The sequence below is a fragment of the Chroicocephalus ridibundus genome, chromosome 6 (genome assembly GCF_963924245.1).
Source record: "Chroicocephalus ridibundus chromosome 6, bChrRid1.1, whole genome shotgun sequence".
NCBI classification, from domain to species: domain Eukaryota; kingdom Metazoa; phylum Chordata; class Aves; order Charadriiformes; family Laridae; genus Chroicocephalus; species Chroicocephalus ridibundus.
Genome location: NC_086289.1, coordinates 71,475,448 through 71,488,832, shown reverse-complemented (window position 1 = coordinate 71,488,832; position 13,385 = coordinate 71,475,448). Strand labels below are relative to the sequence as shown.

Below are 13,385 nucleotides of genomic sequence, written 5' to 3'. Positions count from 1 at the left end.
TCCGTGTGGTGTCAACAGATGCCAACTGGAGAAGCAGCACGGGGAGGGCAAGGTCCAGCTCCTAGGGTTGGACCTTCAGAGATGCTTTGAAGGAATGAGTGGTGTCGGTTCCAAGAGCTGTGAACAAGAAACTGGAGTTTGTGCACCCTCAAAGTGTGATGACAACCCAAGAAGGCAGGAGTTCTGATTTCTCCTTTTATTTCTATCAGTTGTAGCTCCAGTGAATGGCCTTGAGGTTCTTAACTGCTTCTAGTTGGCCATAGCATAACTGGAGTAGAAGCAAATTTTACTTCTGGTTTCTAATGAGCTTTTGCAGTGATCAGAGAAAGCGCCGGAGTTTCCCTGCTGCCCGCTCTAGCCATATAGATAGGCACATACCTCTTCCCTCCCCGTTCTCCAGGCTGTTAATTAAGTCACTCCCATCCCGGGGAATTTGTAGTAGATGTTTTGGTCCTTCTCGGGAACTCTGCGTTGCAGTATTTCCCCCACACTGACGTGCCACTTCTTTCTGTTTTCATCAGGTTTTTCGATGCCTTCCCAGTGACCAGGTGAATAATTTAACCCAGCTGCGCGATTTCATCAACAAGCCCAAATTAGCGAATGATGATCCTGTGAAAGCAGCAGAAGAATTAAAAAAGATTCGTGGGTTTTTAGTGCAATTCCCCTTCCGTTTTCTGGAGGAAGAGTACTTGCTTCCCTCCGTCGGAACAAAGGAGTCCATGGTACCCATGGAGGTTTGGACTTAAGAAAGATGCAAACTGCTTTACTTTTTAAAGTCTGGTTCTCTAGAGACAAGCTGATGAGCGATATGGGATTTTGAAAAGCTTTTTATTGCTAAGGGAGGCAAAAAAAAGATCTCCACCAAGCTAACGTGCCTTTCTTAAGGATTTTGGTGGAAGAACTTGAAGCAAATCAACACTAGCAAAGGAGAGGAGCAGAAAGACTTGGAAATTATGGCAAAAGAGAAGTTTATCCTCCGAGGAGTTACTTCTTAAGACATGTTCTGGGCACCTAAAGGATGCAGGCCACTTCCTAGGATAGGAGACAAATCCCAATCGATGTTACTGCTGCGAGCTGTGTACTGTGGTTGCATACGTACCGTGATCGTGCTGTGGCTGCGCAGGAGTCGTGGGCTGCGTGTGCTTCTAAGGCTTTCGGGTGTCCGTGCGATGGCTCATCGGAGTCCCCCAGCACCCCTTCATACGCCGTCAGAGCACAACATGTACCTCTGGCGCTGTCGGGAAGTGCTGCCTTGGGCTGTCCTGCCATCACAGCTTCCCAAGTGTAGGTGTTTCATGTCTTACATGGAAAAGGACTAACAATCTTGTATCAGAATCAGCATTTCGGTCTCTTCTCCCCTCGGGGGGAATAACCCCCCTGTTTGTACCACAGCTGGAGCAATCAGCAGTCCTCATGCCCTGCATGGTGCTGCCTGGGTCTTGGCAAAGGGCAACTTGGATGGAGCCGGAGGTGCTGGAGATCACGGGAGCTCGCTGGCCTTTGCCAACACGCAGCACATCAGTTTGTTCAAACTGCGGTTGAAGGCTTTCTTCAGGAGAGGATCATGGTTTAAACTCAAGCCTTAGCTCCCTGGAGCTGAAGGAAAGCAAAGCTCTGCATGTGATGGGACAGAAACTCAAAAGCCAGCATGGGCCAAACTAAGCCCTGCGCTCTGGGTCCTCCATTCATGCATTTTGTTGCAGTACATAGGTAGACTTTTCTTTCCGTCTCTTCCCTCTCTATTTAAAGGAGTGAAAGGCCGTTAAGCTAGAGCAGAAGCCATGCTCAAACTGAGCTGACATGTCGCTTTGTAGGTGGGGTGAAAGGAAGGGGGAAAGGGGATCAGTTAGCAAAGCCTTGCCTCCGGTCTACTTTGTTATTAGACCAGTCACAGTCTTGAGCTCAGCCATGCGGGATGTGTCTTCCCAAGCACAGGTAAAACTCGGCATGCCCAGTCCTGTTTTCCATTTCTGTAAGACAGTTTCCAAAGCTATCGTGCATCTCGCTGTGCAGCGAAGTAGCAGTTCGATTCGGCATCCCTGGGTGGAACACTACTGCTCCGGGGTCAGGACCTCGCGTGGTGGGTGCCGTCCTGTGTCTTTACACCATCCTCCATCCCGCAATGAGCTGTGTCTCCCGATTCCAGCTGCAGTCCCGGGAGAGGTATTCTCCAGCACGCAGCAGGGCTGAGGTGAACATTGAGAGACCAGACGGTTAGAAATGGCTGAGAGCTGGATGGGGAGAAGCAGGAGGCTGAGCTCCTCTGCCGCCACTGTGTCCGGGGGAATCCCTTCGCTGGCTGAGCTTAACCATGTGCCCAGCTCTCCCTGGTAAAAAGACCAGGTGAACTGGTATTTACTTTAATGCACAAACAGGTTTCTTTTTTCCTTTTTTTTTAGCTTTTCCAACAGTCTCACCTGTTTTTCACAGAATCACAGAATGGTTCGGGTTGGAAGGGACCTTAAAGACCACCCAGTTCCAACCCTCCCACCAGACCAGGTCGCTCAGAGCCCCGTCCAGCCTGGCCTTGAACCCCTCCAGGGATGGGGCAGCCACAGCTTCTCTGGGCAACCTGGGCCAGGAGCTCACCACCCTCACAGGAAATAATTTCTTCCTGATATCTCATCTAAATCTCCCCTCTTTCAGTTTAAAACCATTCCCCCTCGTCCTATCGCTCCACTCCCCAGTGAAGACCTGGGACAGGATCACACTGGTTGCCCGGCTGTCCCCAGAACGGAGCTGCCACCACGGTTTAGCTGATTTGCCTTCTGTGTCGTCAGACCTGTAAATAGGCACTGGGTAATTCCGTACCTGCTGCATCACCTGAGCAAGTGACCACCCCAGACGTCCCTGCAGGGCAGCCCGAGTCTCAGCCCCTTCCTGCGCTTTCCACTCTTTTACACTCGTGTTTTGTAGATGCAGTTGCCAGTTACATTCTTTTCTGGCTGGTGCGTCCGTGGTCTGGTTAGCCTGTTGGAAGCGCATGTGCAGCATTTTACGTGATGCTCTTTGGTCCAGGGTGTTGATGCTTTTAGCTGGTGTGCTGTAAGCTCTTGTTCCCTTGATTTTTATTTTTTTATTTTTTTTTTTTTTCCCCTTAAAAAAATTGACCTGGGGTCACCCCCTGCGGAGCCAGAGCAATATGTGACCCGACCGTTCGCAATCAAGAAAGATCAAAGGGGTCTTGTTATTTTATGTCAGTGCTGGTTCAGAACTTTTATCTCTTGATATGTTTTTAGCTGTTTTAGTTTGAACAAAGCTGCTAACTTTAAACGATTATAGCCTGTCAGAGAATCATTGTAAGTCACGCAGAACTGTATTCATCCTTTAAAAGGAAGCGTTCATCCCTGCCACCCATACACGAGAACCTTGAAGAAGTGCAAGGCTCCTGTCGTCTTCTAAGTGCTCTTATTGTCCCTATTGCCATATTATCAGAGATTCTTATCATTGTTAAATTACCCTTATATTGTCTTTTAAGGTGGTTGGTAGCTAATTACTGGGGCTTTGCAACTGCAGTGGCGTTAAGTCCCCCTCTGCCAGGCAGCTTTTTGAAAGCCCAGGTTTCTCTTTGCTGAGAAACCACCCGGGTCCTGCAGCACGCAGCCCACCCTGTGGTGGCCGCTGGTCCCAGGTGACACAGCAGAGCCGCAGAGGAAAGGTTTCATTGAATAGACCAGGTGCTAATTAAGAAGGTCTTTTATTACAGTAGCAGAGGGGCCTCACGTGGGTGCTCTCTCTGGGAGGAGGTTTCTTTTGGTGGGAACAGAGGGGCCGCGCTGAACGTTCCTTCCCTGTGTTGGCGCTACGTTCCGAACACCAGGAATTTAGTAGCGTTCAAATGCAAGGTGTGCAAGGCAGGCAGCCTGGGGGGCAGTGAGTGAGAGCCTGGCATCCCCAGGGGCTCGTGGGGCCACTGACCGCCCCCCCGTGAGTACAACGCTGCTCATCCCAGAGAGGTTATGGGACTGGAGCCACCTCCGGTGAGGGCACGACTCTTGTTCGCACCAGCGAGCTGGCTCCTTGGGATTTATTTCTTATATTAAGAAGCCCGAGAGGTTGAACACCTGGAGAGAGTTAATTTCTGCACCTAAACAATCACTACTTCTTAGTCCGCAATACCAGGATGGGTTTATTTTTAATACCTTCAAACTGGAGAGGATCGCTCGCAAATGCACAGTACTGTAACAAGCGATGTGGATTCAAGCACTATCAAACCTGGAAACATGAACTGTTTCCTGTGGCATTTATTTGTTAGAACGATAGGAAATAAGATAACTTCTCCCCAGCTCAGGCTTTATTTTGTAGTTCAACCTGAGTAGAAACTTTTTTTTTTCCCCCCTTTAATTTATTCCATAACATGTGCCACTTTGAGAACTCGCACTCCTTACCGTATCTTTTTAATATTCTGATATTTTAAAATGTGTGGTTTATTGTGTAGATGTTGGACTGGATAAATATTTCACTTTATGGTTTAAAATTAATGCATGGTTTAAAAAATGAGGGCTAAAATGTCACCCTGTGTAAGAACTTTACTTAAAAATAACTTGTAGGAGAACTACTGCAGTGCTCCGTGGCAGATGCAAAGTGCTTGGCTCAGTTTCTGGTCTCTTGGTCTCGGTTTGTCGCCTGACTTGATGTGACCTTCGCTGGATTAAACCCCAAACACTCCATTTTCCTTTCTTTCGATCAGGTTTCGCAACACGATTTCGCAATCCTGGTGCTGTCCCTGGGGGAGACCTCAGTGCAGGTTTTGCCTAGCTGGGACCCTGACATGAATAATTTACGATGTCTTTATTCCTGCCACGGAAACATCCGTGTACAATCAAGCTCAGACGTGGTTTGCTGTCGTTATTTCAGTGTGACACTTGTAGTTGGGAGAGTCGGGGGGTGGTGGGGTGTAATCTGTGGGCAGAAGCTGCGTTTGTGGGGACATCGAAATGAAAGTCTGAGTGGTCCTTTACGTTAATGCCATTTCCTTCTCCTCCTGCCGAATGTAAAGACCCAAATCCGCGCTGGTCTAAACTGACGCGCCTCCATCAGCTGCAGAGCTGCTGCGCTGGGTGTCTGGCAGGTGCGGAGGATGCAGCGGTGGCCGAGGGGAAGAAAGCAAGCGGTCTCCAGACCAGGTATTTGGGTAGAGGTTGGCATCTCTTGGGTGTTGACACCACAAGGTGTCAACACACCCTCGCGTTTTGTGGCGCTCCTTCCGCAAGTTGTGTCAAGCAAGCGGTCCCTTCTGCACGGCTGAGATCCTGCTGGAACCGGGAGCTTTGCAGAGCGGAGGTTTAAACCGGGAGCGTAACGCCGTAGCAGCGAATCAAGTTAAGCACGCAAAACTAAGGTGTATCAAAGCGCAGCAGACCCACAAACCGTACATCAGCCGTTGAACGCGATGATCCTCTTGGGGTTTCTCTTTCTTATTTTTTTACTATTATTTCCTTGCCCGCTTTCTGTGTTTTCCAGTATTTGTGGTTATTCTGTTTTTAACCTCCTGGTGTGTTTCCATAAAATCTCCTCCATGGAAAGAATTCCAACTTACCTCTTTCCTGACACTCGGGGAAACGAGGAAAAAAATGTGGAAAGTCACAGTTCCTGGGAATGTTTGCGTTTGTTTTTTCTAAATCGTGTCTCTAGCTCAACTAATCAACAACAGGAGAGCTTCCACTTCGGGTGCGAGTGCAGGTCTCCGTGCGCCTCCGCCTTCCCATGGTGCAGTTGTGAACACTGAATATCCCTTCTGTGAAGGCTGCTGGAATTGAGTTTTGTATCCCCGTTTCTGCTAACGATCCGCTTTCCTTCCCACTCCGTTTGTATCTGGTAAATGAATGTCTTATTAATGGACTGAAAATACAACTGATCATCATGTTGAAAAATTTGGCTTTGGTCTCGTTTCTGCGTGTTTTGGGGACGACGGCCGCATCCTGCTTGTGGGCTGAGTTTTGCCCTTGGGTTGGCAGCGCTGCCCCCAGACGTGGTGGGGAAAGGTCCAGAATCGCAACAAAAATGGCTAGACTTGACTCATTCGCGCTTCCCTGGGAGAGAGAAATTGCTGGAGTGAAGCAGCATAGAAAGAGAAAATTGGACTTCTTAAGAGAAATAAATTTAAAAATCCCGTTTTAAAGGATAGTAATCCAAAGGCATTATGAAAGGCACAGACAAAACCAGCCTGTCTCCAGAACAGAATTAACTTGCCACTGTCCCTTTTAACTTTCACTAAAGGAAATGTGGCGTAGAGAGAGGAAAAGGCAGATTACGGGTGTCCTCCAGGGGGAGAAGAGCCGAATAAAGCCGCAGTGGCATTTCCAAGCTCTGTTGCAAACTGCAAACATATTAACTTCTCTGTTTCTTAGATTTCATCTCCTTCCTCAAATGCCGAGGGGCTCTACCGCATCTTCAAAAACTTCCAGATCCAATCTGTGCCCTTGATTAACACAATAAACCAAGATAAGGCAGCCCGAGCTTTGGGAGCCGGTAAAAGGCAGGCGGCTGCTGATGGGCACCGTCGGCTCCTGCTGCCGCTCTGACATCCCACAGCTAATTACATGCTCGCGGCATCACGCTGACGAGGTCTTGCCAGCGGAGATAAGGGCGGGGGGAGGCGGTGGAGCCCTGCAGCCCCCGCGGGCAGCAGAGCGGGCACGGGGGTGACACGGCTGAGGTTGGTGGCCGCCGCTGGCTCCGGCTGGGTGGCGTTGATGGGTGTCGGTGCGAGCGGCGCGGGAGAGCCACCTTATCTCAGTGCACGCTTAGCTTTTGTGTGAAACGAGAAGTGGTCCTGAATCTAGAGAGTTTAGGCATCGGTTTGTAGGAAGGATCCTGTCCTGGTTTGAGGTAAAGCAGAACTAATTTTCTGTTCAGTAATTTCACTTTTCAGCTAAGCCCCTTCTAAGTAAACGCTCTAAAATTAACGGTATATTTCTCACACAGTGTCCGCTTCCAGAGTGCAAAGAGCTGATGTTTATAGTGAATGCCAAGGAATGGTATGCTGAGAGGCTCTTGCCTGTGCTTATTGCTGTAACAGCCAAGGCCAGGTAACTCCGTTATTTGCCCCGTTGGAGGGTCGGAAGCGGAGAAGCGTAGAGGGGTCGCACCTGCGGGGAGGAGCGGACAGGACAGGAGACCCAAAACTCCATCCCATCGGCATCATGCTCATATAAAAGCTGAGGGGTCAAAGGGTCAGTCTCTTTCTTCGATGGCCGGTGTCCAAGGGGCACTCCGTTCGTCCGCCCTTGATCCCTATCCATGCGTTTCTGAACCCAGAACCCAGTTCCCGTCCATCGCTGGGTCCAGTCTGGGACTTTCTCAGTGTCTGCTGGTGACACGGTTGTCATCCTAGGAGCTTGATACAGTTTTGAATATATTGTATATATTCCATTATTTTCTTTTTTGATATTATTATCTTTTCTTTATATTACCAGTGTTTCATTAAAGTGGTTTAGTTTCTTTTCAACTTGTAACTCCCTCTCTCTCTCTCATTCTTCTCTCGCTTGGGACACAAGTTAGAGAGCATCTGTGACTTGTTTTAGTGCCCAGCCCAAACCACGACGGATCCTTTCCCTATCCTACGTGATGTAGAGGCCCAACTCGAGGGCACCCTTGCTGCTTTTGCTGTTTTCCCCTCTCCTACGCAAAGGCACCCAGCGCTTTGACCGGGCACAACTTCATCCGCGTCCACCAGCCCATTAGAAACACAAGTGATCACCGGCTGAGCAAAAGAAGGCTGCGTTGCTGGTATGTTTTAATGGCCCTATTCTTTCCAGGATGGATTTCTCCAGCCGCTTTTGTACCGAGGCGGTTCCTTCCCGCTCTCACAAGTCAGCTTCTCCGTTCCTGCCGTCTCCGCAGCATCCCGTGCCGGAGGCTGGAGAAATCCTCTTCTCCACGCCAGCGCCAAGCAGATCTGCTCTTTGGGCCTTCGTTAGCCATGCATTTATGCACAGAGCTCTCAATAAGGTGTCAGCTTTTTAATTAGTGCCAGCCTTTTGCGTGTATGAAATTACCAATACTCTTCAGTTATTTTTGTAGAGGAGGAAAGTAGGGAAGAAAGAAAGAAAAGGTTTTGTGAGACGGGTCTAAAGGCACATGAAGGAACAGGTTTCGTCTCACTGCCAAAAATCAATCTGTTTTAGTTTCTCTGCAATTGCGCCGGCTCTTCAGCTTTTCAAGTACATCTCCGAAGCGCTGGCGCGGTGGAGCGAAGGTTTTAAGAGCTTGAATCACAACAGCACTGTGAGTGAAATGCTCAATTTTTTTTATTGGAAAAATTAAAAGTGACAGTTTCAAAATTGGTTCCACTGCTTTGATTGATTACTCAGAATATTTAGCTCAAAATGATTATGGCAAGGTTTTCTACTGAGGCTCATGGCTGGGATGGAAATTAATTTGGAGAAAGGAGGGAGGGGGGAAGTTCTTAAAAAAGAAATTACTCTGCAAAGGAAACTGTTTATACCCAGAATCAGTGATGAGCAATCTCTCTGTGTTCAGCCTCATCTCGATAACGAAACATCCTGTGAGTTCCCATTTGAGGACAAAGGAGAGGAGGGCAGGGAGATAGTGTTATCGTGGCCTCACAGGTTTCTGTTATCTGGAGATTACTGGTGCCCGGCGGAAGCGGAGGAGCCGTCTGTGTGCTGCTCAGGAGCTTTGTAGTGTTCTGCCGAGGACCTCTCCATACGGTACGTCCCTACTGGGAAACCTGCCCCGGAGCAAGGGTTCATAGAACCATAGAAGTGTTGGGTTGGAAGGGACCTTTAAAGGTCCAACCCCCCTGCGGTGAGCAGGGACATCTTCAACTAGATCAGGAGCTTCGGGAGAGGACTCGTCTGTTTGCCCGTCACTTTTTAATTTTGACTTGAAAGCTGGGTTTGAGATTTTGGAGATCCTTTTACATTTTAGGATTTCACATTTCAGACATGCTTCTCCTTGAAATAGATACATGGTTTATGAAACAAAATATAAAGCACTGTAACTTCAGAAATATGAACTAGGTACTGTGTACGGAATTAATTTTAGGCATGGCTAATGGCTTGCTTTATACAGAAAAGCCCCATTTTGGCCAGTATCAGACATGGAACTGGGGAATTCCAGACAGGGAGGCAGCTGTAGCCACGGAGCAGCACAGTACAGCAGTTGGAGGATGTTGGTCCTCGGGTGTCTCATGTCCTCTACACGGCAAATCCCAGGTGAACTCCAGAGTGTGTGCTCACCAGCAGGAAAGAGGATAGCAGGTACTGGTAATAGAATTACATGTGTCTGGATGTAACCTGTGCGTTTAATCACACCTAGGAATTTAAGCTATGTTTCCTTGGGGCCACACTGAAGTGCGATTTCACTGATAAGCCGCTTTCAGATAACATTCAAGCTAACTCCTCTTGGACCTCCCACAGCCCGAGGAGAGCAGCACCCAGCCGTGGGGATGCCGTGCCAGTGGCTGAGGGATGTGGGGGCTAAACTGAGCTACAGCATTCTGGGGACCACGGGTTGGGAGTGGTGTCCATCACTGCACCTGCTAGGACTTGACTTCCACTTTGGTTAAACCCGCCATCAAGATGACCTTGGCTGTGGCTGGGGACGCACCGGGGGCTCAGAGCCCTGCAAAGCGGGGGCTCAGAGGACTTTTCCCTGGTTGCCGCTCCTCACTCTATGCTCCCCTGCTCTACCTCACCCTCTCCATCCCCGTTCTTGCCTGCAGCACTGCCCGTCTCCATCCCCTCTGGCACCAGGAGGGACAAGCTGGGGGCCTGATGCCACCCAGCTGAGATGCACAGGGGTCAGCAGTGACCATAGAATAGTTTGGGTTGGAAGGGACCTTTAAAAGCCATCTACTCCAACCCCCCCTGCCATGAGCAGGGACATCTTCAACTAGATCAGGTTGCTCAGAGCCCCGTCCAACCTGACCTGGAATGTCTCCAGGGATGGGGCACCGACCACCTCTCTGGGCAACCTGGGCCAGGGTTTCACCACCCTCGGTGTAAAAAATGCCTTCTTTGTATCTAGTCTAAACCTTCCCTCTTTCAGTTTAAAGCCATGACCCTTTGCCCTGTCACTACAGGCCCTGCTAAAAGGTGGCGTGCCCACGAGATGAGCCGGTGCACAGCGACGGATTAAAGCCTCCCCGAGAAATCGTTGCTGGAGCGAGATGCTTCCCAGCCCCTCCAGCTCCTCCCTGACAAGGAGGGCTGGGTGGCTGCGGTCCTCTAGAGGGTGCTGCGGGCTCAACCTGCTCACCCACCGGAAAGATGGGTGCCCGCTTTCCCCCGGGCGGCCGCAAGCCCTCACCCCGGGGTGCTGGGTGCTGCCCTGCCCGCGGGACCCCAGGGACACCGATAAGCGGCAGGAGGACGAGGAGGACGCAGCCACAGCACCCAACTCCCTCCTCCACCGCGCCCCGACTCCCGTGGGAGCCTCTCCCAGCGGGATGCCAAGCCCCTGGGGTGCATCCCCAAATGTGGCCTTGGTGGCTGCACCGGCGAAGGGTCAGCACCGTCCCTTTTCTTCTGAACACGGTCACGCTGAGCCATTTTAAAATTAAATACTGCCTCTATCTTGCCCGCTTGGTCTTAAATACATTCCCTGCCTAAAATGTTACTCCCAGAAGGCTGTGTTAGCTCTCGAACGACTTGCCGCAATATATATCTCCACTTTGTTTCCTTGCAGACCATATCTGTAGGACATCAATTGTACCGGCTAAGAATGCTTACAAACCCATTTCCTGCTGCAGGATGATCACATTATACACAATTACACACTCTAGGAATTTCTCCTGAGATCCAGCTGGGTACAGGCTGGAGTGACGGAGGAGCCGGAGCGTGTGCGGAATAATGAATCATTCATTCAAACCTCCGCGCTGCCTTCAAGCTCTTGGGCTGTGCGAGCCCGTGGCGAGCTGCACTAGCTCCTCATTACCCTAAAAAAAAAAAAAAGCTGGAATCATCTAAATCATTCCAAATTTGGTTTCCACTGTGTCCGGCCGCTTTCTGTGTCTTGCCATTTCATTATTCTTATTTTTATGATATCGGGAAGGTTTATGCAGAATTTATTCAAAGTGTCTCAGCAGGAGAAGTCTCCCTGAACCGAGACGTGATGTTTCGGAGACTTTCTCAGCAGGAGCAAAATCCAGTTGTCCCTGTCCCCAAGGCTCCTGTGCTCTGAACAGACTCAGACCAGTATCACTCGGCCTGTGTTACTGGTGGTGATGGCGGCGGCGGCAGCACTACTATGCATTTGCAGTGCAGCACCAGGGTGCCCCTTTCCAGGATCCCACGATGCTAAGGGACTTAAAACCACAACATTTCCCTGCTCTGGAAATCTGACAACCTTATATAGGACAGAGCAGGTTGGAAACATGGAGATGCTGCTTGTCCTCATGATGGGTAGGGATCGTACGTGCAGGGCTTTTCCTATAGACGATAAGCTGATGATTTTCTTCGACCCACTATTGAGTCTCTCTAGCAAAGCCACGTGTTGTAGTGCCAGGGGAAGGACGTGGAGGTGATGCTTGGACACGATGAAACCCCCCGGTGGGGAGCACAAAGCCCATCAGGCCATGTCGACCGACCCGGGTGCGGGATGCTGGCGCGGCCGCGGTGCCGGGGCTGCAGCGTCGGTGTATTGCAACACCCCATGAAACCAAACCGCCACCTTCCTCTTCCTCTTTCTGCCCGAGGCACGCCAGAAGCAGCTCTCCTGCCCTGCACCGCTCACTCTGGCCCGGGGACGCAGCCCCCCGCGTGGCACCACCTCAACCGCTTCCCTGAAACCCAGCTGTGTTTTATTCGCCGTTTCATCGTTTTCTGCCAGCTCGAAAGGCCGGAGCATATTTGTTAGCCGAAGATTTCCTTTTAGGGAGCTGGCGGCAGATTATCCTGGCTGTTTCTCACGATGTGTAGTCTAAGCTGTCACCCACATTTCCAGTGTTTTACTTCTGCTAAGGGTAGAGCAAGGCTGGAGTGGAGCCAAGGTGCCGGGGAGCCCTCCTCACGCAGGGCTCCGGGACCTCACAGATCACATCCCCTCCACCCCCAGGTCACCCCAACTTACCTGTCATTTCTTTAACCCTCTCAAGGGTCGGATTCTACCGCTTTCCTAAGGCTACGACTTTCAGTTATTTATTTCTTTTTAAAATATACTAGAGTATAGACGTCTGGTTCTAGGATCTAGGATTTGGGGCAAAAATCGAGCGAGCTGGTCCCTTCTCGTCCCCGTGGTAACACCCAGACACGCTGCTGGGAAGAACCGTCCTTTTCGAACAGACTGGCGCCTTCTCCTTTTGTTCGTGATAACTTCTGTTGTACTGGGTTCATATTAACTTTGAGGAAAACAAGTTAATATGGGATTTATGGGTACACAGGCTTTTTGCTAGTTTTCTGATGTCGCTGCCTGGGTGTCTTTAGCGGGTGCCCAACATCTTGACAAAATTGCAGTGGACATTTTCCGGTGCTCCGTGAGATAATCTCAGTTTGCCCCCACGCGCTCCTTTCGTTCTGGTTAAATGGCTGCTGGTGGTGGTGGTGGTTTTACCGTGCTTCGGCTGAACTCCGGTGTTAGGCTGACGCGCTCGTTAAGTTCCCAAATTGCTTCACCTGCAACAAAAAGGACCTGAAACAAAACACAGGCAATGCTGGTAAGGGCAAACGCGGCTGTTTTGCGTCCCTGGAAGAAACTGCTGTCTTACAGTTGTCTTACAGGGGTTTTTTTCATAATTTTTAACGGGTAATTTCAAGTTAGCTGCATCTCAGCTCTTACGCTACCTCGTGTTAGAGGCAGAAAAGAAAGGAAAAACAGGGATGAAAGAGGGCCTGCCTAGTTCAGGAGCCCAAGTCCTATTTTCCAATAGCAACCTGGGCTTTTAGCAGCCTAATTGCCATTGACTAGCAGTCAGACTAGCTCTTAATGCTCAGCTCTGCAGAGGAAAAAGCTAATTCCCTTTCAGCAAACAGCCTGTGTCAGCTACAGCACTTGCAAAACTCATACTTTGCTGTACGTGTCATTTGGTGTTTCTGAGAGCGTGATTGCTCAGAAAGTGCTAAATCCGCCACCTGCCTCTGCAGAGGATAGTGGAGTTTCTGGTAGGATGTGTCTAACTTCCAGCTTGAGATATTGTGTAAAGCACTGAAATCTACTGTAACAATTAAATAATGCAGAGAAGTTTTGCAGCGAGGTCTCCTGAGGAACTGTCGGCACCTCCCCTCCATGCATTTTGGCGAGGTGCTGGGGTACGGAGGGGGTTTATCCCTCCGGAGATGTCTGCAGCTTGCTGTTGTCCTAAGGCTTGAGGATTTGATTGATCGAGAGAGGTGATTCTCCTGATTCTCCCTCTACTCTGCTCTGGTGAGACCCCGCCTGGAGCCCTGTGTCCAACTCTGGGGCCCTCAGCACAAGAAGGA

The 13,385-nt window shown here is 50.0% G+C and overlaps 1 protein-coding gene across 3 annotated transcripts in view; it reads left to right on the top strand.

Annotated features, from left to right (window-relative positions):
* PLD1 (phospholipase D1) overlaps positions 1-5,890 on the top strand; it is an 81,904-nt gene extending 76,014 nt beyond the window's left edge. For all 3 annotated transcript variants that reach the window (XM_063337499.1, XM_063337501.1, XM_063337498.1), the window contains one exon: positions 522-5,890. In XM_063337499.1, the coding sequence (XP_063193569.1) occupies positions 522-746 (225 nt within the window). In that variant the 3' untranslated portion in view covers positions 747-5,890. The remainder of the gene's footprint in view (positions 1-521) is intronic.
* Positions 5,891-13,385: the final 7,495 nt, after the last annotated feature.